The sequence below is a fragment of the Monodelphis domestica genome, chromosome X, assembly GCF_027887165.1.
Source record: "Monodelphis domestica isolate mMonDom1 chromosome X, mMonDom1.pri, whole genome shotgun sequence".
Classification (NCBI taxonomy): domain Eukaryota; kingdom Metazoa; phylum Chordata; class Mammalia; order Didelphimorphia; family Didelphidae; genus Monodelphis; species Monodelphis domestica.
In genome coordinates, this window is record NC_077235.1 from 80,604,711 (window position 1) to 80,628,708 (window position 23,998).

The 23,998-nt window shown below is 41.1% G+C and overlaps 1 protein-coding gene across 1 annotated transcript in view; it reads left to right on the top strand.

Annotated features, from left to right (window-relative positions):
• The window catches only part of COL4A6 (collagen type IV alpha 6 chain), a 216,767-nt gene that overhangs the window by 114,653 nt on the left and 78,116 nt on the right, over positions 1-23,998 (top strand). The window contains exon 30 of the mRNA XM_056809860.1: positions 2,545-2,658. Within this exon, the coding sequence (XP_056665838.1) occupies positions 2,545-2,658 (114 nt within the window). The remainder of the gene's footprint in view (positions 1-2,544; positions 2,659-23,998) is intronic.

Genomic DNA, 23,998 nt, shown 5'->3' on the forward strand with positions numbered 1-23,998 from the left:
GTTCTTCAGTATTGCTGAAACCTCCATGTCCTTCCCAGACCTGGCACCCCCAACTCTTCATATCCTTTTTGTTGTTGTTAGCTTTCTTTGCCAACCTCAAGTCATTTTGAGCTTTATTAGTCCTGACACCATTCGAACAGAGCAGTATCATCATTTTTCATTCATCCCTCTGTCTCTTGCTCTCACCTCCAGCTTTGGCACAGCTCTTTTCGACCTGTTCTTTGGTCAAATTCCCATGCATCCCATTGGTGTCTTTGGATATCAGCGGTTTCTCCTCCTCACAGGAATCACTTCCCTTTATAAATGGCCTTGGGATTTCATTCTTGAACATCTTCTGTCCCTCCTGGGCTGACTTCCCCTGTAGAATCAATCCATCAAATCCCACCTGTCCGTTCTTTGAACCCTTTGCAGTGCACTTTTCCCCAAACTAGGGCAGATAGATGTTAGACTCTCCCTGGCTTCCTCCTTTCCCCTCTTGCTAACTCAAAGTTATCTTGGTCACTTCCTTTCAGGATTCCCATCATTCCCACCCACCTCAGAAACTGATTCCCACTCGTTTGTGAGAATCGGATCTCGAATAGACTTTCCCCTTGTTAGCATGATATCAGTAAGGCAGGTCAAGAAGTTCTGAGCCGCTCAGCTTTTGGCACACAGAGAGCTCTGGTCGATGTCTGGAGGATAGTGGAAGTCCCCCATTGCCGTTCGATCATGCTTCTTTCTGTGCCAGACTCCTAATCTGTTTCCCAAACTCCTCATCTATTTCTCCTTTCTGTCCAGATGGTCTGTACGATGACAGAATCATTCCTGGTTTTCCTTCCGTTGATCTGTCCCCAAGTGTTCTCAGCCGTGCCTCCCTGCCCGATTCCTGTTTTGTCTCACCTCCTTGAAGGTGCCTTCTTTATCTAGCATGACCCCTTTCCCCCTTTGTATCCATCCTACTTCTTCCACATCAAGTCTACCCATCCAGGGCCGTCTGTCAGTCCTAGACTTCCTCCCACCATGTCTCAATGAGTGATACCTTTGGGATCTGCTCTGCCCCCTTGCATTAGGGGTCTCTAATTCTTCTTCATTGCTCAAACTTGAGACATCTGGGGGTCACGCTTTTTTCTATCAACTCCTTTCTTGGGTTTTGTTTCCTGTGAGTGCGAGGGGTCTCAGCTGCCCTTCTTCCTGTCTTCACTGTAGCTGCTCTCAACTATAATCTAACTTGGTGCATGTCCAGGTACTTTTCTCCCTCCCTTTGCCTCTTGGAGCCTTAGTTTCCTCATCTGTAAAACCGAGATCAGAATGCTCACACTGGTTTCCCCCAGAGGTTCTTTATGAAGAAGGTGTTCTGTACACTCTCTGGTGCCAGAGGGCTGGGAGTTCTTCTTATCACCCCCCACCCCCCCCCCGTAATGTTTTTATTATGCACGTTCTTTCGAACCATCATCAACAATCACTATATAAACATTCCACTCTCCAAAGAAGAAGCCCAAAGGGGATCGTATAGAAAGGGGATTTTTTTAAACATGCACTTTATTTGGAAACAACATATGTTAGATCTCATATGGTAGTAACAAAATCGCCCTTTCCGACCTGATGTGCCAGAAGTGTCTGCCTGAGGTTCCCTATCAGGAGATTGTGGAAAAGATTGACGTTCGGCTCAAGCCATCTTTTCTCCTGATTTCTCTGAGGCTCCTCCATAGAATGCCTTTTGCCTAGAGTGAGTTCCAAGCAAGCTTTGAGGAAAACAAGGACAAGAAGCTAGCTCCCTTTATTTATTTCTTATATCCTTCCTGGAGGGGAAAATAAAAAGTAAATCTGGAGTCAAATCAAAAGGTTGATTCAGATCTGGAGGTCCAGGCCTTAGCAGCGTATGCTAAATAAGATCCTGCTGGCTGTGTCTGGCTCTTTCCCATATGCCCTGGTTACTTACCTCTGCTCTTGAAGGCAGTTGATGGCTCAGTACTGAGCCTGGAGTCAGGGAGACCTGGGTTCAAATCTGGCCTCAGACAGTTCCCAGCTGTGTGACCCTGAACAAGTCACTTAATCTCCATTACCTAGCCCTACTGCCCTTCTGTTTTAGAATTGTTACTAAGAGGGGCAGCGAGGTGGCTCAATGGGTTGAGAGCCAGGTCTAGAGAGAGAAGGTCCTGGGTTCAAATCTGGCCTTAGACACTTCTTAGCTGTGGGACCCTGGGCAAGTCACTTCACATCTGCCTGCCTCAGTTTCCTCAACCATAAAAAGGGAATCATAAGAGGACCTATCTTTGAAGGTTGTTGTAAGGCTCAAATGAGATATTTAAAATCATTGAGCACAGTCCCTGGAACATAGTGGGTGCCATTTAAATGCATGTTCCCTTCTTCCCCCTTCGCTTGATGGTCCGTGAATGATCAGCTTTCTAAGAATACTGCCTGTTGGGGTGGGGGTGGGGGGCTTATGATAGCATATGACATGTTAATGACTCCTACAAGTCAACCAGTCTTGTAAAAGACTGTTGTTTACCACTAAATGTGTTCTATGTAAGGTAGAACTGAAGTTGTTTCTTTTTTTCCACAAAGGTGATCCTGGACCAGTTGGAAGGCCTGGATTTATGGGTCCTAGGGGGCCACCAGGGATCGGCCGTCAGGGGCGTCCGGGTCCACCAGGGATTCCTGGCCCTCTAGGCCAACCAGGTAGGACTGGGTCAACAGTAGATTTCGCATCCTGGAGGCTATATAATAGGTACCAGGAACTCATCAACTTGACCCTGTTTAACAGGACAAACATTTATTAAGCACCACCTGTGTGCCAGACACATACAAATACACAATGAAGGAAACAACTTCTACTCTCAAAGATCTTATATTCTATTGGGGGAAACAGTATGTATACAGACAAGCATATGGGGGAGCCCAAAGTCCTAACAATGAAGGGGTCAAAAAGGGCCTGATGGGTAAGTAAGCAGTGGTACTTGAACCAGGATTTGAGTAAGACTGGGTTCTAAGAGGCAGTTGTAAGGAGGGGGAGCATTCCAGGCACAAAAACAAAGAGGCGAAATGTTGTGTAGGAGTAACATCAAGGAGACCAGTCTGGCCAGAGTGTTGACCATGACAGGGAATAATGTGAAACCAGTCTAGGAGGAGAGGTTGGATGACAACGTGAAGGCCTGTATGTTCCCAACAGAGGAATTTGCCATTTCTCCAAGGGGCATTAGGGACTAACTGAAGCTCCCCGAGCAAGGGAATGATGGATTCAGATCTGTGTTTTAGAAATGTCATTTTGGTGCCTGTTTGGAAGATGGAATGGAGAGGGGAGAGACGGGAAGCAGGGAGGTCTGTGGGGAGGTTGTTGGAGGTAAGAGGCAATGATGGCTTGGTAGCTTTGTGAGTGAGTGATGAGTGGAGACCAAAGAGTTGAGGATAACTTTGAAGCTGCAAACCCACATTCCTGGAAGGATACTGGCGAGTGTTCCTTGTGAGGTCACTAGGGGAGTTTGTAAGAGGGATGGGGATTGGGAAGATAGCTTCTGAATTTGATTGCATTCGTGGTGCCATAATAAAGTCAGGAGGCCATGCCTACCAAACACTAGGCAACATGGGACTAGAGGACAAGAAGCTGCCAACTAGATATTTCTATCTAGGTGTAATCTGCAGAGAGATCATTGAACCCATGAGAGCTAATGAAGTTAAACAAGATACAGTATAGAGGGATGACAGAAGAGAAGGGAGCCCAGGATACAACCCTGTAGTACCCTCATGCTTAGGAAGGGTGACCTGGAAGAAGACCCACCAAAGAAGACTAAAAAGAAGCAGTCGTATTTCATAGGTGGCTGAGTGAATTGAGAGCCAGATCTAGAGATAGGAGATCCTGGGTTCAAATCTGGCCTCAGATACTTCCTACCTGTGTGACTCTGGGCAAGTCACTTGACCCCCATTGCCTAGCCCTTACCTCTCTTCCACCTTGGAACCAATGCACAGTATTGATTCTAAGATGGAAGGTAAGGGTTAATTTTTCTGGTAGGAGGAGAACTAAGAGAAAGCCTACAAGATAGGAGGGACAAGAAGGAATTCAGGAGAAGGAGTTGGTTAAGCCTGCTAAACACTGCCAGTGGATCAGAAGGATGAGGCCTGAGAAAAGGCCATTGAATTTAGCAATGAAGAGATCATTGGTAACCTTGGAGAGAGCAGCTTCTCTCTCGAGATGTGGTCCCAAGCCATATGCAGGAGGTTGAGGAGTGAGTAGGATTTAGGAAAATGGAGGCATTTTTAGCAATGAAAATGAGGGGAGATAAAGAAGCAGAGCTTGAGGGAACAACAGGTTCAGTGAAGGGTTTGTTGCTGGTTTGCTTTTTAGGATAGGAGAGATTGGGCCTGTTTAGAGGTAGATGAGAATCATTGAAGGGACAGAATCCTAGAAGAGATGAGAAGGCATAAGACAAAGACTACATTGCAGGGCGGTCTTTATTCCTGGCAATGGTAAGAGCTCCCATTTTGTTAGAGACTGAGTCAAAGGAGGACATGATGAGGGATGATGTGGAGGAGATTTGGGTTGTACAATAAAGGAGATGGGATACCATGACCATTGGCCTTGATGTTCTTGGAAAACTGAAATGAGGTCCTCAGAGAGAGGGGCCACCATATGGTGTGAGGGATTTGAGGAGAGATGAGAAGGTCCAAACAATTGTAATGGGGTGGCGGGGGAGTGGAACAGGTGACCATGTGAGGAAGAGTCAAAAGATTGCCTTGTGGCACTGAGGGCCCAATTGAGATTGGACGTCAACATAATTTTGCGCTGGATCCAATCAACTTTATTGAGTAACTCCTTTTCAGCAGGGTTCAGCAACACATAATCAGTAAAGAACTTGGTGGATAGTGAGTGGAGAGCACATTGCATTTGGAGTCAGGAAGACTTGAGTTCAAATCCAGCCTCAGCGAGCCTGAGCAAATCACAAGTCACACAATTTCCTCAACTGTAAAATGGGGATAATAATAGCATCCATCTCCCAGGGCTATCGTGAGGACTAAGTGAGATAATATCCATAAAGAATGCTATCTCAATCTCAAAGCACTATATAAATACTATCTATTATTCTTGTTAAAGGACAACTCATTCTCCTTTGAGGAAATAGACTTAAGAAAGAATTTTATATATATATATATATATATATATATATATATGTATGTATGTATGTATGTATGTATGTATACATATATATTTGGAGATTTGAATTTGCGTTTTCCATCCATCCTTATTTCTCTCTCCCCCTCCTTTTTATTCCAAGTGTCTTTTTCCAGCAGCATACTTCTAGTTGCTGGGTGTGGCCATCTATAGAGAGGCAGTGAAAAGCAAGTGGTATATTTTCCAGCCCTCTGTGAGCAGAGTTTTAGACCTGAGCTGGTGTTTTCCAGACATCCAGCTCCCTCCTTGTCTCTCCTCCTCCTCCTCCTCCCCCCCTTCCCTCTTTATAACCTAAAGACAATCTCGTTTTTTCTCCTGTTTTTTTTTTTCCATAGCCTTTCGATAGGAAATTTATCGAGATGTAAACAAATGGGTTTTCTTTCTTAGATAGCGATTCCTCTGTTCCCCCTAGTGTCATTGTTTGTGTGAGCGGGTACTTCCTGAGTTTCTGGCTGCATGGTGATATGAATTCTAATGATCTTAATCTAGGCAGGCCCACTAAGGGCCAACCCAAGGCCAGCATATGCCGCTTTGGTGCTTTTTCTTTGCAAAGCCTTGGAATAATGGATCAAATTAAAATGAACAGAGAACATTTAATCCTCCCTTAGAAGTCACATGAATTGACCAGCTGGCTTAGGCTAGATCGAGTTCAGATTTGAGATAGAGAGTATGCTTTCTGACCTTCAGGGGAGTTTTACTATTTATTGAACCAGGATAAACTATTAACAGTATTCTACATCAGGATGGCTGTTTACCTCTGCGGCGCTCTGGTTACAAAAATTCAATATGCAACACATTCTACCTTGGTGACTTCCCCAACCTTTCTCCATAGAGTCCAAAGATCATGTTTGATTTCAAATTATTTTTTAATTTTAATTTAATAAATGTTCATATTAAGGCCTGAATATTGAACTGAGTACCTTGAGAACAGCCCATTGGGACTAGCTCAGATCATTTGGCCCAGACTGGGTGTAGCTCAGGGTACCAAAAGAACTGGTGGGTGTGGTCACAGGATGGCCCTCTTTTGCAGGGGTCTTTGGCGAGATTGTGGAGAAGATGAGAGTTGTCACCCAAATGGAGGGAGGAAATGCTGATTTTCCCCAAAAGAGAAAATGGCGCCTGTGAACTAAGTTTGACTTAATTCTCAAATGTGCCATTTCCCTTGTTAGCAAATTTATACGACTGGTAGGTAGATCAGGGGACACTGGAAATGCACATGACCTAGACCGTTCAGATTAGCTAGACCTAGACTAGCTCATCCTTTCCTATAGCTAGAGCTAGAAGGGACCTCCAAAGCCATGTAGTCCAACCCCCCTCGTTTTGCAGAGGAGGAAACTGAGCCCCAAGGAGGGGAAAGAACTGGCTCAAGGTCACACAGGCCATAAGTAGCAGAGGAAGAATTTAAAACTAGATTTTTCTGACTTTGGAGCTATCTTTTTTTTTTAATTTTATTTAATTAGTCAATTTAGAACATTATTCCTTGGTTATCAGAATCATTTTCTTTCCCTCCCTCCCCTCCCCCCACTCCTTCTTGTAGCTGACATGCAATTCCACTGGGTATTACATGTGTGCTCGATGAAAACCTATTTCAGTGTTGTTGATGTTTGCACTAGGATGTTCATTTAGAGCCTACATCCCCAACCATATCCCCTCAACCCATGTATTCAAGCAGTTGTTTTTCTTCTGTGTTTCTACTCCCACAGTTCTTCCTCTAGATATGGATAGTGTTCTTTCTCATAGATCCCTCCAAATTGTTCAGGATCACTGCATTGCCACTAATGGAGAAGTCTATTACATTGGATTGTACCACAATGTGTCAGTCTCTGTGTACAATGTTCTCCTGGTTCTGCTCCTCTCGCTCTGCATCACTTCCTGGAGGTTGTTCCAGTCTCCATGGAATCCCTCCACTTTATTATTCCTTTTAGCACAATAGTATTCCATCACCAACATATACCACAATTTGTTCAGCTATTCCCCAATTGAAGGGCATCCCCTCATTTTCCAATTTTTGGCCACCACAAAGAGTGCAGCTATGAATATTCTTGTACAGGTCTTTTTCCTTATTATCTCTTTGGGGTACAAACCCAGCAGTGCTATTGGAGCCATCATTTTTAAGCAAAACAACTGATAGCATCTTTCATGCTATTCTTAGGGAAAAGAGGGGCAGAGGTGTGCTAGGTACTAGTATGGTTAGGTGAATTTGGACTTGTTTAAATGGAGGAAACTAAAGAATCATTGTTAATAGTTTCATGTCTGCTCAGCCACCATCTCTAGTAGAGTGCCCCAGGGATTTGTGTTGGGCCCTGCCTGCACTCTTACAGTGCTTTTATCAGTAATTTAGATAAAGGCAGACAGAGATGGCATGCTTACTAAATTTGTTCTTTCTCCACCCCAAATCCTGTACTCTTTCCCCCACATCTGCTCACAAGGAAGGCTCCAAACCTATGACTTTATCTGTATGAGCCCCCCCTGCCCCCATAAGGAAACTCCCATTACCAATGCAAATCCACTATCACTCCAGACTTGTTTTGTCTCTTGAGGCCTGGATTTCATTGGTTCACAGAACCATAGGCAAGGAAAACTCTACTAATAATGTGGGTGGGCTGGTACTCCTCCACACCTTGGAGAACTACCTGGGGACATTGAAGGTGAAGGGCTTGGTATGGGGGCCCACAGCTAGGACAGGGAAAAGGCTGGGCCTTCTTGCCTCAGTCTACTGGCCCTCTCTCCAATCTGTTATGCTGCCTCTCACTTCTAGCAAAATCACTACAATTCCTGCTGTTTGCAAGGAAATTTCCTTTCACTTTGAAATCCATTTTGATGTTCTTTTTCTTCCTGATACTTATAGCTTGTTTTATGGGACAGCAATCAGAAGAAAGTGTGCTGTGGACAAGTATCCCATGACAAGGACAATGCAGTTTTCTTTGCTGCTAAGACCAAAGAGGTTGATAATAGAAGGCCTGGCTTCAAGACCCATCTCTGGAGCAGCTAGGTAGCACAGTGGATGGAGAGCCGGGCCTGGAGTCAGTTAGACTTGTGTTCAAATCTGTCCTCAGACACTTCCTAGCTGTGTGAACCTGGGCAAATTACTCAACCCCCATTACCTAGCTCTTACCACTCTTCTATCTTAGAATCAATAATTTTTAAAAAGATGGTAACTGTGTGACCGTAGTCAAGTTACTTAGTTTCTCAGTGTCCAAGGCTCAAGTCTTAAAAGACTTAAAGAGTAAGTGCTGCTCTCTTCTTCATCTCTCAGTGCCCCCAAGCAGTTCTCCGACATTCTGTGTTAGTAATGAATTTCCAGGTGCGATCAGGAAAGAACAAACTTCCCATTGTGGAAGTTTCTATGCTTGGACTAATTTGCCTTCATTCTCCTCTTGCCTTCCTCTGGATTTCTAAACCATGTTCCCCCTCTTCCCCCTGCAAGATAAGTACCTGCATCTTTTACCCCCCCCCCCCATCACTATTTATCTCTTAGTAATCCCCAGTGTTTGTGTTTGATAACCCTCATAGAAATTGTATGGATGGACAGCTCACATACTCCACTGGTGTTTTGGTGATGTCAAAGTAAGGCAAAAAAGGAAGGCCCCAGATGTGTGTTGGGTGGGCATCCTATGGCAGACGTATGCTGGGCAAGAGAACATGGGCCCACAGGGATGGGCAGACATGTAAAGGAGTTGTAGCTGGCATTAATGCATCAAGATCATCACTGATCCCGTGGGGCATGTTGGAATACTAGGGAAAGAGTTCACTTAATCTTTAACAGCTCAAACTCGCATTATTGACCATGGAATTATAGATATCACTTGCTTGGTAAAATGAAATTGCTCAGAGAATTTCTAGCTGGAATAGCCATAGAATAAGAAGCTTCAAGAATAAGAAGCTTCAAGAATGATGCTCCAAGACTTGAACCAACCATTATCAAATTTAGATAAATCAAATCAAAAAATAAATAAGAAAGAGGTAAAAGAAGTGAATGAAATCTTAGAAAAATTAGAATTAATAGACATATGGAGAAAAATAAATGGGGACAAAAAGGAATACACCTTCTTCTCAGCACCACATGGCACATTCACAAAGATTGACCATACATTAGGTCACAGAAACATGGCACACAAATGCAGAAAAGCAGAAATAATAAATGCAGCCTTTTCAGACCACAAGGCAATAAAAATAACGATCAGTAATGGTACATGGAAAACCAAATCAAAAACTAATTGGAAACTAAACAATATGATACTTCAAAATCGTTTAGTTAGAGAAGAAATCATAGAAACAATTAATAATTTCATTGAGGAAAATGACAATGGTGAGACATCCTTTCAAACCTTTTGGGATGCAGCCAAAATGGTAATCAGAGGTAAATTCATATCCCTGAGTGCATATATTAACAAACTAGGGAGAGCAGAGATCAATCAATTGGAAATGCAAATAAAAAAACTCGAAAGTGACCAAATTAAAACCCCCCAGCAGAAAACTAAACTAGAAATCCTAAAAATTAAGGGAGAAATTAATAAAATCGAAAGTGATAGAACTATTGATTTAATAAATAAGACAAGAAGCTGGTACTTTGAAAAAACAAACAAAATAGACAAAGTACTGGTCAATCTAATTAAAAAAAGGAAGGAAGAAAAGCAAATTAATAGCATCAAAGATGAAAAGGGGGACAGCACCTCTGATGAAGAGGAAATTAAGGCAATCATTAAAAACTACTTTGCCCAATTATATGGCGATAAATATACCAATTTAAGTGATATGGATGAATATATACAAAAATACAAACTGCCTAGACTAACAGAAGAAGAAATAGAATTCTTAAATAATCCCATATCAGAAAATGAAATCCAACAGGCCATCAAAGAACTTCCTAAGAAAAAATCCCCAGGGCCTGATGGATTCACCAGTGAATTCTATCAAACATTCAGAGAACAGTTAATCCCAATACTATACAAACTATTTGACATAATAAGCAAAGAGGGAGTTCTACCAAACTCCTTTTACGACACAAACATGGTACTGATTCCAAAACCAGGCAGGTCAAAAACAGAGAAAGAAAACTATAGACCAATCTCCCTAATGAATATAGATGCAAAAATCTTAAATAGGATACTAGCAAAAAGACTCCAGCAAGTGATCAGAAGGGTCATCCACCATGATCAAGTAGGATTTATACCAGGGATGCAGGGCTGGTTCAATATTAGGAAAACCATCCACATAATTGACCACATCAACAAGCAAACTAGCAAGAACCACATGATTATCTCAATAGATGCAGAAAAAGCCTTTGATAAAATACAACACCCATTCCTAGAAACACTAGAAAGCATAGGAATAGAAGGGTCATTCCTAAAAATAATAAACAGTATATATCTAAAACCATCAGCTAATATCATTTGCAATGGGGATGAGCTAGATGCATTCCCAATAAGATCAGGAGTGAAACAAGGATGCCCATTATCACCTCTACTATTTGACATTGTACTAGAAACACTAGCAGTAGCAATTAGAGAAGAAAAAGAAATTGAAGGCATCAAAATAGGCAAGGAGGAGACCAAGTTTTCACTCTTTGCAGATGACATGATGGTCTACTTAAAGAATCCTAGAGATTCAACCAAAAAGCTAATTGAAATAATCAACAACTTTAGCAAAGTTGCAGGATACAAAATAAACCCACATAAGTCATCAGCTTTTCTATATATCTCCAACACAGCTCAGCAGCAAAAACTAGAAAGAGAAATCCCATTCAAAATCACCCTAGACAAAATAAAATACTTAGGAATCTACCTCCCGAGACAAACACAGGAACTATATGAACACAACTACAAAACACTCGCCACACAACTAAAACTAGACTTGATCAATTGGAAAAACATTAACTGCTCATGGGTAGGACGAGCCAATATAATAAAAATGACCATCCTACCCAAACTTATTTATCTATTTAGTGCCATACCCATGGAACTCCCAAAAAATTTCTTTACTGATTTGGAAAAAACCATAACAAAGTTCATTTGGAATAACAAAAGATCAAGGATATTTAGGGAAATAATGAAAAAAACACAAATGAGGGGGGCCTTGCAGTCCCAGACCTCAAACTATATTACAAAGCAGCAGTCATCAAAACAATTTGGTACTGGCTAAGAGACAGAAAGGAGGATCAGTGGAATAGACTGGGGGAAAGAGACCTCAGCAAGACAGTATACGATAAACCCAAAGATCCCAGCTTTTGGGACAAAAATCCACTATTCGATAAAAACTGCTGGGAAAATTGGAAGACAGTGTGGGAGAGACTAGGAATAGATCAACACCTCACACCCTACACCAAGATAAATTCAAAATGGGTGAGTGACTTAAACATAAAGAAGGAAACCATAAGTAAATTGGGTAAACACAGAATAGTATACATGTCAGCCCTTTGGGAGGGGAAAGGCTTTAAAACCAAGCAAGACATAGAAAGAATCACAAAATGTAAAATAAATAATTTTGACTACATCAAACTAAAAAGCTTTTGTACAAACAAAACCAATATAACTAAAATCAGAAGGGAAACAACAAATTGGGAAAAAATCTTCATAGAAACCTCTGACAAAGGTTTAATTACTCATATTTATAATGAGCTAAATCAATTGTACAAAAAATCAAGCCATTCTCCAATTGATAAATGGGCAAGGGAAATGGATAGGCAGTTCTCAGATAAAGAAATCAAAACTATTAACAAGCACATGAAGAAGTGTTCTACATCTCTTATAATCAGAGAGATGCAAATCAAAACAACTCTGAGGTATCACCTCACACCTAGCAGATTGGCTAACATGACAGCAAAGGAAAGTAATGAATGCTGGAGGGGATGTGGCAAAGTAGGGACATTAATTCATTGCTGGTGGAGTTGTGAACTGATCCAACCATTCTGGAGGGCAATTTGGAACTATGCCCAAAGGGCGACAAAAGAATATCTACCCTTTGACCCAGCCATAGCACTGCTGGGTCTGTACCCCAAAGAGATAATAAGGAAAAAGACTTGTACAAAAATATTCATAGCTGCGCTCTTTGTGGTGGCCAAAAATTGGAAAACGAGGGGATGCCCATCAATTGGGGAATGGCTGAACAAATTGTGGTATGTGTTGGTGATGGAATACTATTGTGCTAAAAGGAATAATAAACTGGAGGAATTCCATGGAGACTGGAACGACCTCCAGGAAGTGATGCAGAGCGGGAGGAGCAGAACCAGGAGAACATTGTACACAGAGACTAATACACTGTGGTATAATCAAACATAATGGACTTCTCCATTAGTGGCGGTGTAATGTCCCTGAACAATCTGCAGAGATCTAGGAGAAAAAACACTATCCATAAGCAAAGGACAAACTGAGGGAGTAGAAACACCGAGGAAGAGCAACTGCCTGACTACAGTGGCTGAGGGGACATGACAGAGGAGAGACTCTAAACGAACACTCTAATGCAAATACTAACAACATGGCAATGGGTTTGAATCAAGAACACATGTGATACCCAGTGGAATCACGCGTCGGCTATGGGGGGTGGGGGGGAGGAAAAGAAAATGATCTTTGTCTTTAATGAATAATGCATGGAAATGATCAAATAAAATACTATTAAAAAAAAAGAATGATGCTCCAATTGTTGTGGGGATGCTTAGGGTCACTGCAGTCTTGGGTGACTTCCATCCTCGGCTGTCTGAAGCCTTTAATGCTATGAAGAAGAAAGTTCAACTAAGTCAAGCAAATGCATCTTCTTAAGACTATGAAATTACCAAAGCTATTGTATTCTTAGCAGGCTGGGATTTTTTTTTCAAATTTGAATTTATGTCCTTCTAATTCCTGGAAATTTTATCATTCTTTTGCAAATTGGAAAAGATCCTCCCTCCAACGGCAGGTGGATAGGGCATTCCTTGATACACATTAACCACACTTGGAGAAGCAAATCAGACAATGTCATAGAAATGACTATGCTGCTTAAATAAATTTACATACTTAGTGCTCTGCCAATCAAACTACCAAGGGGTTACTTTACAGAATTAGATAAGATGGCAACAAAATTCATCTGGAGGAACAAAAGGTCTGCATTCCAGACACTAGAATCACAAGGAAAAGAATGGGGAAGAAAAGTGAGAATGAGAGAGTATCAGAAATAATAGAAAGGATAGATTTACAGCTGGAAGAGGCCACAGAGGACATCTGGTATAACCCTCTTATTTTACAAATGAGGAAACCGAGGCCCAAGGAAGCGACTTGCCCAAGGTTATTCAAGTAGTCTAAGTACTCTCAGATCTTGCTCTGTATTTTAAAAGCAATAAGCATCAAAACTATTAGGTATTGGTTCAAAATTTCCAAGTATATCACTTGGCAAGATTAGATACAAAAAAATCAAAAACAGTCCGACTCAGCAGCCCCGTGTTAGATAAGCCCAATAACATAAACAGTGTGTGGAAGGAATGATAAAATCTCCAGGAATTAGAAGGATATACATTCAAAATTTAAAAAAAAATCCCAGCCTCCTAAGGATATAATAGCTTTGGTGATTTCATAATCTTTTTTTTTTAATATATTTTATTTGATCATTTCCAAGCATTATTCGTTAAAGACATAGATCATTTTCTTTTCCTCCCCCCCACCCCCCATAGCCGACGCGTAAGTCCACTGGGCATTAGATGTTTTCTTGATTTGAACCCATTGCTTTGTTGATAGTATTTGCATTAGAGTGTTCATTTAAAGTCTATCCTCTGTCATGTCCCCTCAACCTCTGTATTCAGGCAGTTGCTTTTTCTCGGTGTTTCCACTCCCATAGTTTATCCTTTGCTTATGAATGGTGTTTTTTTTCTCCTGGATCCCTGAAAGTTGTTCAGGGACATTACACCGCCCCTAATGTAGAAGTCCATTACGTTCGATTATACCACAGTGTATTAGTCTCTGTGTACAATGTTCTCCTGGTTCTGCTCCTCTCGCTCTGCATCACTTCCTGGAGGTTGTTCCAGTCTCCATGGAACTTCTCCACTTTATTATTCCTTTGAGCACAATAGTATTCCATCACCAACATATACCACAGTTTGTTCAGCCATTCCCCAATTGATGGGCATCCCCTCGTTTTCCAGTTTTGGGCCACCACAAAGAGCGCAGCTATGAATATTTTTGTACAAGTCTTTGTGTCCATTATCTCTTTGGGGTACAGACCCAGCAGTGCTATGGCTGGGTCAAAGGGTAGATATTCTTTTGTCGCCCTTTGGGCATAGTTCCAAATTGCCCTCCAGAATGGTTGGATCAGTTCACAACTCCACCAGCAATGAATTAATGTCCCTACTTTGCCACATCCCCTCCAGCATTCATTACTTTCCTTTGCTGTTATGTTAGCCAATCTGCTAGGTGTGAGGTGATACCTCAGAGTTGTTTTGATTTGCATCTCTCTGATTATAAGAGATGTAGAACACTTCTTCATGTGCTTGTTAATAGTTTTGATTTCTTTATCTGAGAACTGCCTATCCATTTCCCTTGCCCATTTATCAATTGGAGAATGGCTTGATTTTTTGTACAATTGATTTAGCTCATTATAAATATGAGTAATTAAACCTTTGTCAGAGGTTTCTATGAAGATTTTTTCCCAATTTGTTGTTTCCCTTCTGATTTTAGTTATATTGGTTTTGTTTGTACAAAAGCTTTTTAGTTTGATGTAGTCAAAATTATTTATTTTACATTTTGTGATTCTTTCTATGTCTTGCTTGGTTTTAAAGCCTTTCCCCTCCCAAAGGGCTGACATGTATGCTATTCTGTGTTTACCCAATTTACTTATGGTTTCCTTCTTTATGTTTAAGTCACTCACCCATTTTGAATTTATCTTGGTGTAGGGTGTGAGGTGTTGATCTATTCCTAGTCTCTCCCACACTGTCTTCCAATTTTCCCAGCAGTTTTTATCGAATAGTGGATTTTTGTCCCAAAAGCTGGGATCTTTGGGTTTATCGTATACTGTCTTGCTGAGGTCTCTTTCCCCCAGTCTATTCCACTGATCTTCCTTTCTGTTTCTTAGCCAGTACCAAATTGTTTTGATGACTGCTGCTTTGTAATATAGTTTTAGGTCTGGGACTGCAAGGCCCCCATCATATGTGTTTTTTTTCATTATTTCCCTGGATATCCTTGATCTTTTGTTCTTCCAAATGAACTTTGTTATGGTTTTTTCTAAATCAGTGAAGAAGTATTTTGGTAGTTCAATGGGTATGGCACTAAATAGATAAATAAGTTTGGGTAGGATGGTCATTTTTATTATATTGGCTCGTCCTATCCATGAGCAGTTAATGTTTTTCCAATTGTTCAAGTCTAGTTTTAGTTGTGTGGCGAGTGTTTTGTAGTTGTGTTCATATAGTTCCTGTGTTTGTCTCGGGAGATAGATTCCTAGGTATTTTATTTTGTCTAAGGTGATTTTGAATGGGATTTCTCTTTCTAGTTCTTGCTGCTGAGCTGTGTTGGAGATATATAGAAAAGCTGATGATTTATGTGGGTTTATTTTGTATCCTGCAACTTTGCTAAAGTTGTTGATTATTTCAATTAGCTTTTTGGTTGAATCTCTAGGATTCTTTAAGTAGACCATCATGTCATCCGCAAAGAGTGATAACTTGGTCTCCTCCTTGCCTATTCTGATGCCTTCAATTTCTTTATCTTCTCTAATTGCTACTGCTAGTGTTTCTAGTACAATGTCAAATAGTAGAGGTGATAATGGGCATCCTTGTTTCACTCCTGATCTTATTGGGAATGCATCTAGTTTATCCCCATTGCAGATGATATTAGCTGTTGGTTTTAGATATATACTGTTTATTATTTTTAGGAATGACCCTTCTATTCCTATGCTTTCTAGTGTTTTTAATAGGAATGGGTGTTGTATTTTATCAAAGGCTTTTTCTGCATCTATTGAGATAATCATGTGGTTCTTGCTAGTTTGCTTGTTGATGTGGTCAATTATGTGGATGGTTTTCCTAATGTTGAACCAGCCCTGCATCCCTCGTATGAATCCTACTTGATCATGGTGAATGATCCTTCTGATCACTTGCTGGAGTCTTTTTGCTAGTATCCTATTTACGATTTTTGCATCTATATTCATTAGGGAGATTGGTCTATAGTTTTCTTTCTCTGTTTTTGACCTGCCTGGTTTTGGAATCAGTACCATGTTTGTGTCGTAAAAGGAGTTTGGTAGAACTCCCTCTTTGCTTATTATGTCAAATAGTTTGTATAGTATTGGGGTTAACTGTTCTCTGAATGTTTGATAGAATTCACAGGTGAATCCATCAGGCCCTGGGGATTTTTTCTTAGGAAGTTCTTTGATGGCTTGATGGATTTCAATTTCTGATATGGGATTATTTAAGAATTCTATTTCCTCTTCTGTTAGTCTAGGCAGTTTGTATTTTTGTATATATTCATCCATTTCTCCTAAATTGGTGTATTTATTGCCATATAATTGGGCAAAGTAATTTCTAATGATTGCCTTAATTTCCTCCTCATTGGAGGTGCTGTCCCCCTTTTCATCTTTAATGCTGTGAATTTGCTTTTCTTCCTTCCTTTTTTTAATTAGATTGACCAGTACTTTGTCTATTTTGTTTGTTTTTTCAAAGTACCAGCTTCTTGTCTCATTTATTAAATCAATAGTTCTATCACTTTCGATTTTATTAATTTCTCCCTTAATTTTTAGGATTTCTAATTTGGTTTTCTGCTGGGGGTTTTTAATTTGATCGCTTTCGAGTTTTTTCAATTGCATTTCCAATTGATTGATCTCTGCTCTCCCTTGTTTGTTAATATGAGCTTTCAGGGATATGAATTTGCCTCTGATTACCGCTTTGGCTGCATCCCAAAAAGTTTGAAAGGATGTTTCGCCATTGTCATTTTCCTTGATGAAATTATTAATTGTTTCTATGATTTCTTCTTTAGCTAAACGGTTTTGGAGTATCATATTGTTTAATTTCCAATTGGTTTTAGATTTGGTTTTCCATGTACCATTACTAATCATTATTTTTATTGCCTTGTGATTTGAGAAGGCTGCATTCATTATTTCTGCTTTTTTGCATTTGTGTGCTATGTTTCTGTGACCTAATGTATGGTCAATTTTTGTGAATGTGCCATGTGGTGCTGAGAAGAAGGTGTATTCCTTTTTATCCCTATTTATTTTTCTCCATATGTCTATTAATTCTAATTTTTCTAAGATTTCATTCACTTCTTTTACCTCTTTCTTATTTATTTTTTGATTTGATTTATCTAAATTTGATAATGGTTGGTTTAAGTCTCCCACTAGTATGGTTTTATTGTCTATTTCTTCCTTCAATTCTCCTAGTTTCTCCATTAGAAATTTGGGTGCTATATTATTTGGTGCATACATGTTGATTAATGATATTTCCTCATTGTCTAGAGTCCCTTTTAACAAAATATAATTACCTTCCCTATCCCTTTTGATCAGGTCTATTTTTGCATTGGCTTTATCAGATATCATGATTACCACTCCTGCCTTCTTTCTATCAGTTGAGGCCCAGAAGGTCTTACTCCATCCTTTAATTCTGACCTTGTGGGTGTCAACCCGCCTCATGTGTGTTTCTTGAAGACAACATATGGTAGGGTTTTGGATTCTAATCCATTCAGCTATTCGTCTACGTTTTATGGGTGAGTTCATCCCATTCACGTTCAAAGTTATGATTGTCATTTGTGGACTCCCTGGCATTTTGATTGCCTTCCCTAATTCTAACCTTTTCTTCTTCGGCTCTACCTTTTAGTCCAGTGATTTACTTTGAATCAGTCCCCCTTGTCCCCTCCCTTGATGTTTCCCTTTTTAGTCCCTCCCTTTTTGTTCCCTCCCCCTCCCCCCTCTCTTTCCCTCCCTTTTTGTTCTCCCTCTCCCCCTCCCCCCCTTGGTTTTCCCTTCTCCTTACCCTTGTTGGGTAAGATAGAATTCAAGATCCCAATGGATCTGGATGTTTTTCCCTCTCAGAGTTGATTTCCCTGAGATTGAGGTTTAAGTAACCCCCCCCCTCTTCCTCTCCTTCTTATAGGAGTTTTCTTCCCCTCCCCTTCCCCTGTGAATCTTTGTGTGAGAACCATTATTCTATTTGGTCTTTCTTTACCCCCTATTTATACATTACATTTTCCCCACATATTAGTATACATAGGTTGATATAAATGTAGTCCTTATAGAAGAGAGTTTGAGTAAAAGAAGATAACATTTTTCCCCTTTCCTTAATATTTACCTTTTCAGGTATTCCTTGCTCTTTGATTTTCGGTATCAAACTTTCCACAGAGCTCTGGTCTTTTCTTTGCAAAAAGTTGGAAGTCTTCTATTTTGTTGAATGCCCATACTTTCCCTTGGAAGTATATAGTCAGTTTTGCTGGGTAGCTGATTCTTGGTTGGAGACCCAGCTCTCTTGCCTTTCTGAAGATCATGTTCCATGCCTTACGATCATTCAGCGTAGAACTTGCAAGGTCTTGTGTGACCCTGATTGGCATTCCTTTATATCTAAATTGTCTTTTTCTGGCTTCCTGTAGGATTTTTTCTTTTGTTTGATAGCTTTGGAATTTGGCAATTACATTCCTGGGAGTTGTCTTTTGGGGGTTTAGTGTAGAAGGTGTTCTGTGAGCTCTGTCAGTGGATGTATTGCCCCCTTGTTCTAGAATCTCTGGGCAATTTTCTTTGATTATATCTTGTATCACCATGTCCAGTTTGGTGTTTATTTCTGGCTTTTCTGGGAGTCCAATTATTCTTAAATTTTCTCTTCTCCCCCTGTTTTCCAGATCTATCACCTTGTCGGTGAGATATTTTATGTTCTCTTCTAATTTCTTGGTGTTTTGGCTTTGCTTTATTAGTTCTTGCTTTAAAGCCTGGTTTTCTTTTACAGTTTGGTCAAACTGGTTTTGTAGATGCGTGAATTTCTTTTGCATCATTTCCCACTTTTCCTCCCAGAGGGCTTCCATCTTTTTGGTCCTTTCTGATTCAAATTCTTCATGGGTTTGTGGAGAGTTTCTATTTCCTTTGGAAGATTTTGGAGAATTTTCTTGTATATCTTCTTCTATCTGCTCTGTATTTTGTATTTTGGCTCCATAGAATGTGTCCAGAGTCGCCCCTTTCTTCTTATTTTTCTTGGTATTTTGGGGCTTCTGTGCTTCTGTGGAGTTTGTCATCTCTGAACGTGGAGGATTGGCTTTTCTTGTCTTTGTCTGGTGATCAGAGGCTTTAGTCCTGGGCAGATGTTGGTTCTATGAGCGTTCCCTGGGTTAAACTGAATATGCCTCACTGGAACTGGAATGGAAGGGTCGGACCACGAGGCCACACTCTCCCCCTGGCTCGATTTCCGGAAGTTGCCGTCAGAATCCCTGGCCGTGAGGCTGTTTCGTCGGCCTGCGGGGGGATGGGCTGCCGCTTCCCCAAGCTCCGAGAGCACAGACTTTCACTGAGTCTTGGATAGCAGGATCCAGCCCGTGAGGCTGTCTTGCCCGCCCTGAGGGTTGCTGTTGTTTTGACCAGCTCTCTGCAGCGGAGGCCCCAGGCAGTAACTTTCACCCGGACCAACCGGCTCTTTGCAGCGGAGGCCCCAGGCAGTAACTTTCACCCGGACCGACCGGCTCTCTTTGACCGACTGGCTCTTTGCAGCGGAAGCCCCAGGCAGTAACTTTCACCCGGACTGGGACTTGGGTAGAAAACCCTGAGGGTTGTTGTTCCTCAGACCCTGCTCTCTGAGCCCGGCGCGGCTGCCGCTTCCGGGAGCCTTGGACTCTGCGCTCCTACCCCTGAGGTCCGAGGGATCTCGGGTTCTGGCTTTTAAGGGGAGCCGTACCTTTTGAACCGGGTCCAGGTCCAGGAGGAGGGTTCCCAGGGTCTGTGCTGTTGATCGTTTTGAATTTCGGCGCCTTAGGAGCTTCTAGTTTGAGATCGGTTGGGAAGGGTTTTCCGGAGATCTGAACTTCAGCTTTCTCTAAGCCGCCATCTTAACCGGAAGTCTGATTTCATAATCTTAAGACTCATTTGCTTGATTAGGATTCCCTAATGAAGAACTTTTGGGACAACTGGAAAGTATTTTGGTACAAAATAGGCTTAGCCCAACATCTCACATCATACGTCACAGCAAATTCCAAATAGGAACACAACTTAAACATTAAAAGATAGCATTGGAGCAAAATTAGAAGAGAATGAAAAGAAGTATCTTTCACAACTCTAGATAGTAACGTTTTTACCAAATAAGGAATAGAAAATATCATAAAATAGAAACTAGACAATTTTGACTACACAAAAGTTTTGTGTGAACATAGAGTCAACGCAGCAGCTAAGATAAATTGGGGGGAATTTGTATCAAATATCCTTGATAAAAGTCTGATATCCAAGATATATTGGAAACTACAAGGACCTTTTGCAATGGAGAAGTAGGCCAAGACTGAAGAGTTTTCAAAAGGAAAACCACAAACTATCAACACACATATAAGTTGCTAAAAATAAGAGAAATGCTACTTAAAACATATCTGAGTTTTCATGGAATACCCTGTAAGTTGGCAAAAAGTGACAAACAATAGAAATACTCAACTTTGGAGGAGCTGTGCAAAGATAGACATATTCAATCTGAAGTGAATTGGTCTGGTTGTTCTAGAAAATTCTTCAGCATTATGTGAGAAAAGTCACTGGATGATTTTGACTCATTTTTCACTGTTGGGGATGTGCCCCAAAGAGATGAAGGACAGAAATAAAAGTCTTATATTGCTAGCGGTACTTTTTGTGCTAGCAAATAAATGTAAACAAAGTGGGTGATTGGCTGAAAAAAATTCAGTATTTAAATGGAATGTAATATTATTGAGCCATAAAAAATGACAAATAGAAGAATTCAGAGAAACTTGGGAAGATTTATATGAACTGACCTAGTGAGAAGTAAGCAAAAGCAGAAAGTTAATATACATAATCAGTATAAGAACAGTAAACAAAGAGCATTAAAATGAAGCCAAATTGTATAATTATTACATCCAATCTATGCTCCAGAGAATCGAGAGGAAATGCATCTACTTCCTTTTGTGGGAGAGGTGGGGGATTCTACACTCCTAATCTGTTGCTCCTTTGGTTGAGTTTGCTTAACTGCTTTTGTTTATTACAAGAGAAGACTCACTGGACTGGTATTATGAGAGTGGAGCATGTCGTATCTGGAAATGACTATGAGGTGCAAACAGAAAACATCAATAAAGCCTATTTTAAGTAGAAGAACATAACAGAGACTTTATTGAGAAAGGTCTGGATTCTCCTGTTATTCCAGCTCAGACCCCTACTTATTTATGTTACTAAGTTTTGTGGTGGTGGTTTTTCAGTTGTTTCAGTTGTGTCTGTCTCTTAGTGACCCTATTTGGAGTTCTCTTGGCAGAGGTACTGGAGTAGTTTGCCATTTCCTTCTCTAGCTCATTTTACAGAGGATGAAACCGAGGCTAGCAGGGTTAAATGACTTGTTCAGGGTCACACAGCTAAGTGAGTCTGGATTTTAGCACAGGTCTTCCTGACTTCAAGCCTGGTACTCTATCTACTATGCCACCTAGCTGTCCCATAAGACTAAGTTATCCCCCAAGGATTGGATAATTATGATCTGCAGTAATTTATAGGATCAGAGATCCTATAGAAGGGACCAGTGGAAATTGAGCTGTTGTTAGAATCAGAGACTTTAGGACCATCTCTGATGATGACTAACTGTGTAACCTAACACAAGTCACGTTCTCTCTCTGGTGAAGAGAAGGCTGTTCACTTTTCATCCTCTGTAAAATGAGGAAGTTGAATTAGATGGCCTCTGAGTCTTCTTCCAGCTTTCCAGCTATGAGCCTGAAGTTATTGAATTCAGTCTCCTTATTTTACAGAGGAAGAAATTGAGGCCCCAAGGGATGAAAAGACTTGCCCAAAGTCACACATAGCTAGAATCCTAGACTTAGAGCCGGAAGACCTCTGGAACCAGAGGTCATTTGATTCATTCCCCTTGTTTTATTGAGATGGAAACTGAGGACCATAAGCATCTGGGGGGTGGTAGTGGGGGTGGGGGTAGAAGAAAAGACTTACTTAAGTTCATACAGGTAGTTTAAGTGCCAAGCTGGCATTCCAAATCCAACATTCTTTCCACTTCACCAGGAAGCCGGTCAAAAGAGCCAGAACCAATCATCTTCTAATCTGGCATTATTTGATGTAGACATGGCTTAAATTCTTTTATGTGCCCTAACAATAACTCCATTGATGTTTTGGAGAAGGTATAATTAAAGGCACAATGATTTAGACTGAACTCAGACCACTTGAGTATAGTTTCTTAGGTTGCTATTAAATATACGAACTCTCCCCTCTTCTACCCACCACAAATTTGTGTGAAATTAGTTCTGGCTCCATAGGCCAGGGGTGTCCAACGTTTACTGATTGCATGTAAGGATCAGTTCAAAAAAGAGAATCCGAGGTTAAACCTCAATACGTGTATATTTATTTATTTGCAAATTATATACACGAAGTACTGTGCTAATAATTATGGGCCTTCTAAAACTTACACAAAGCCCCGAAATCAGACAGAGGATGAGAGGAAAATGGAATGGCGTTTGATCCTAGGGAGAGCCTCTGGAGTTTATTGAAAAGAGAGCGGAGTGACACGGTCAGACCTACACTTTTAGGAAAATCATTTTGGCAGCCGAGTGAAGAATGGACTGGAGTGGGGAGATGCTTGAGGCAGGGGGACCAATTAGGAGACCATTGCACTAGTCCAGGACAGAGGTAATGAGGGCCTTTCCCAGGGTGGTGGCTGTGTGAGTGGAGAGAAGATTCAAGATGTTAGAGAAAGCGAAGAAACGATAAGGTTTGGCAACTGATCAGATGGGCGGGGTGAGAAAGCGTGAGCAAGGGAAGATGACTCTGAGCTTGGGAATCCGAAGCACGGTGGTGCCCTTGACAGTAATAAGACAGTTTAGAAGAGGGGTGCACTTGGGGGACAAGATCAGGACATTAGAACGAGGATGTATGTTGTAACCCATCTATGCTTGTTCATCCTGTGTGGCTCATTCTGTCTCAGCCTAAAGTGGAAAGAAATGGGAGGTGACTCACCAGTCACTGCCTTAGAACTAGAGCTCTCCCTCTTGGGGATCCCTGGCAGGGATGATCTGGGGCTCACGAGGAGAAGCTTAGTTGTTTCCCCAATAGCATCTGCATAGGTGCTGCTCTGTGCCCTGGTAGCAGTAAGGTTACACCCGCCCTAAAAAGTGATGCTTGGTGCAAAAGTGGGGAGACTGGGAGCTTTGGGGATGAGGGAGGGGACAGAATAGGAGCGCACAGGAGTCCAGGCCTGTGAGTGGCAAACACGGGGAGAGGTGTGTGCACCTTCCCACCCTCCGTTTGGTTGATTATTCATCTCTCCAGGTCAGATCACAGCCACCCTTGACTTAGGCTTCATTGCCTGATCCCAGCTTTAGAGAGATCACCACACTGGACTGAACCTCTAAAAGACCGTTACTCAACCTACTATCCATTTCTTGCCAGGTCACCCTAGCAGGATGGTGTATTGACATGAGTCTTGGACCTGGAATCAGAAGATCAGAATTTTAATGCTCTCTCTGGAGCTTAAAACTGTGTGACTCTGGATAAACTTTAGTCTCCTCATCTGTGAAATGGGCTTAATACTTTACCTAATAGCACTTGTGAGTGTTTCAAGGAAGGCTGTTAATTCTTGAAGTATCACATTGATACGAATAATATAATATAATAATAATGATAATGATAATCATGAGCTGGGCATCCCAGAAAACCTAGTGTTGATTTCTATAGAGAGAATGTGCCTAAAATCTCAGTACAGTTTCTAACTGTTAAGACTGAAAACAAAACAAAACCAGAATTTTATTCTCTTGT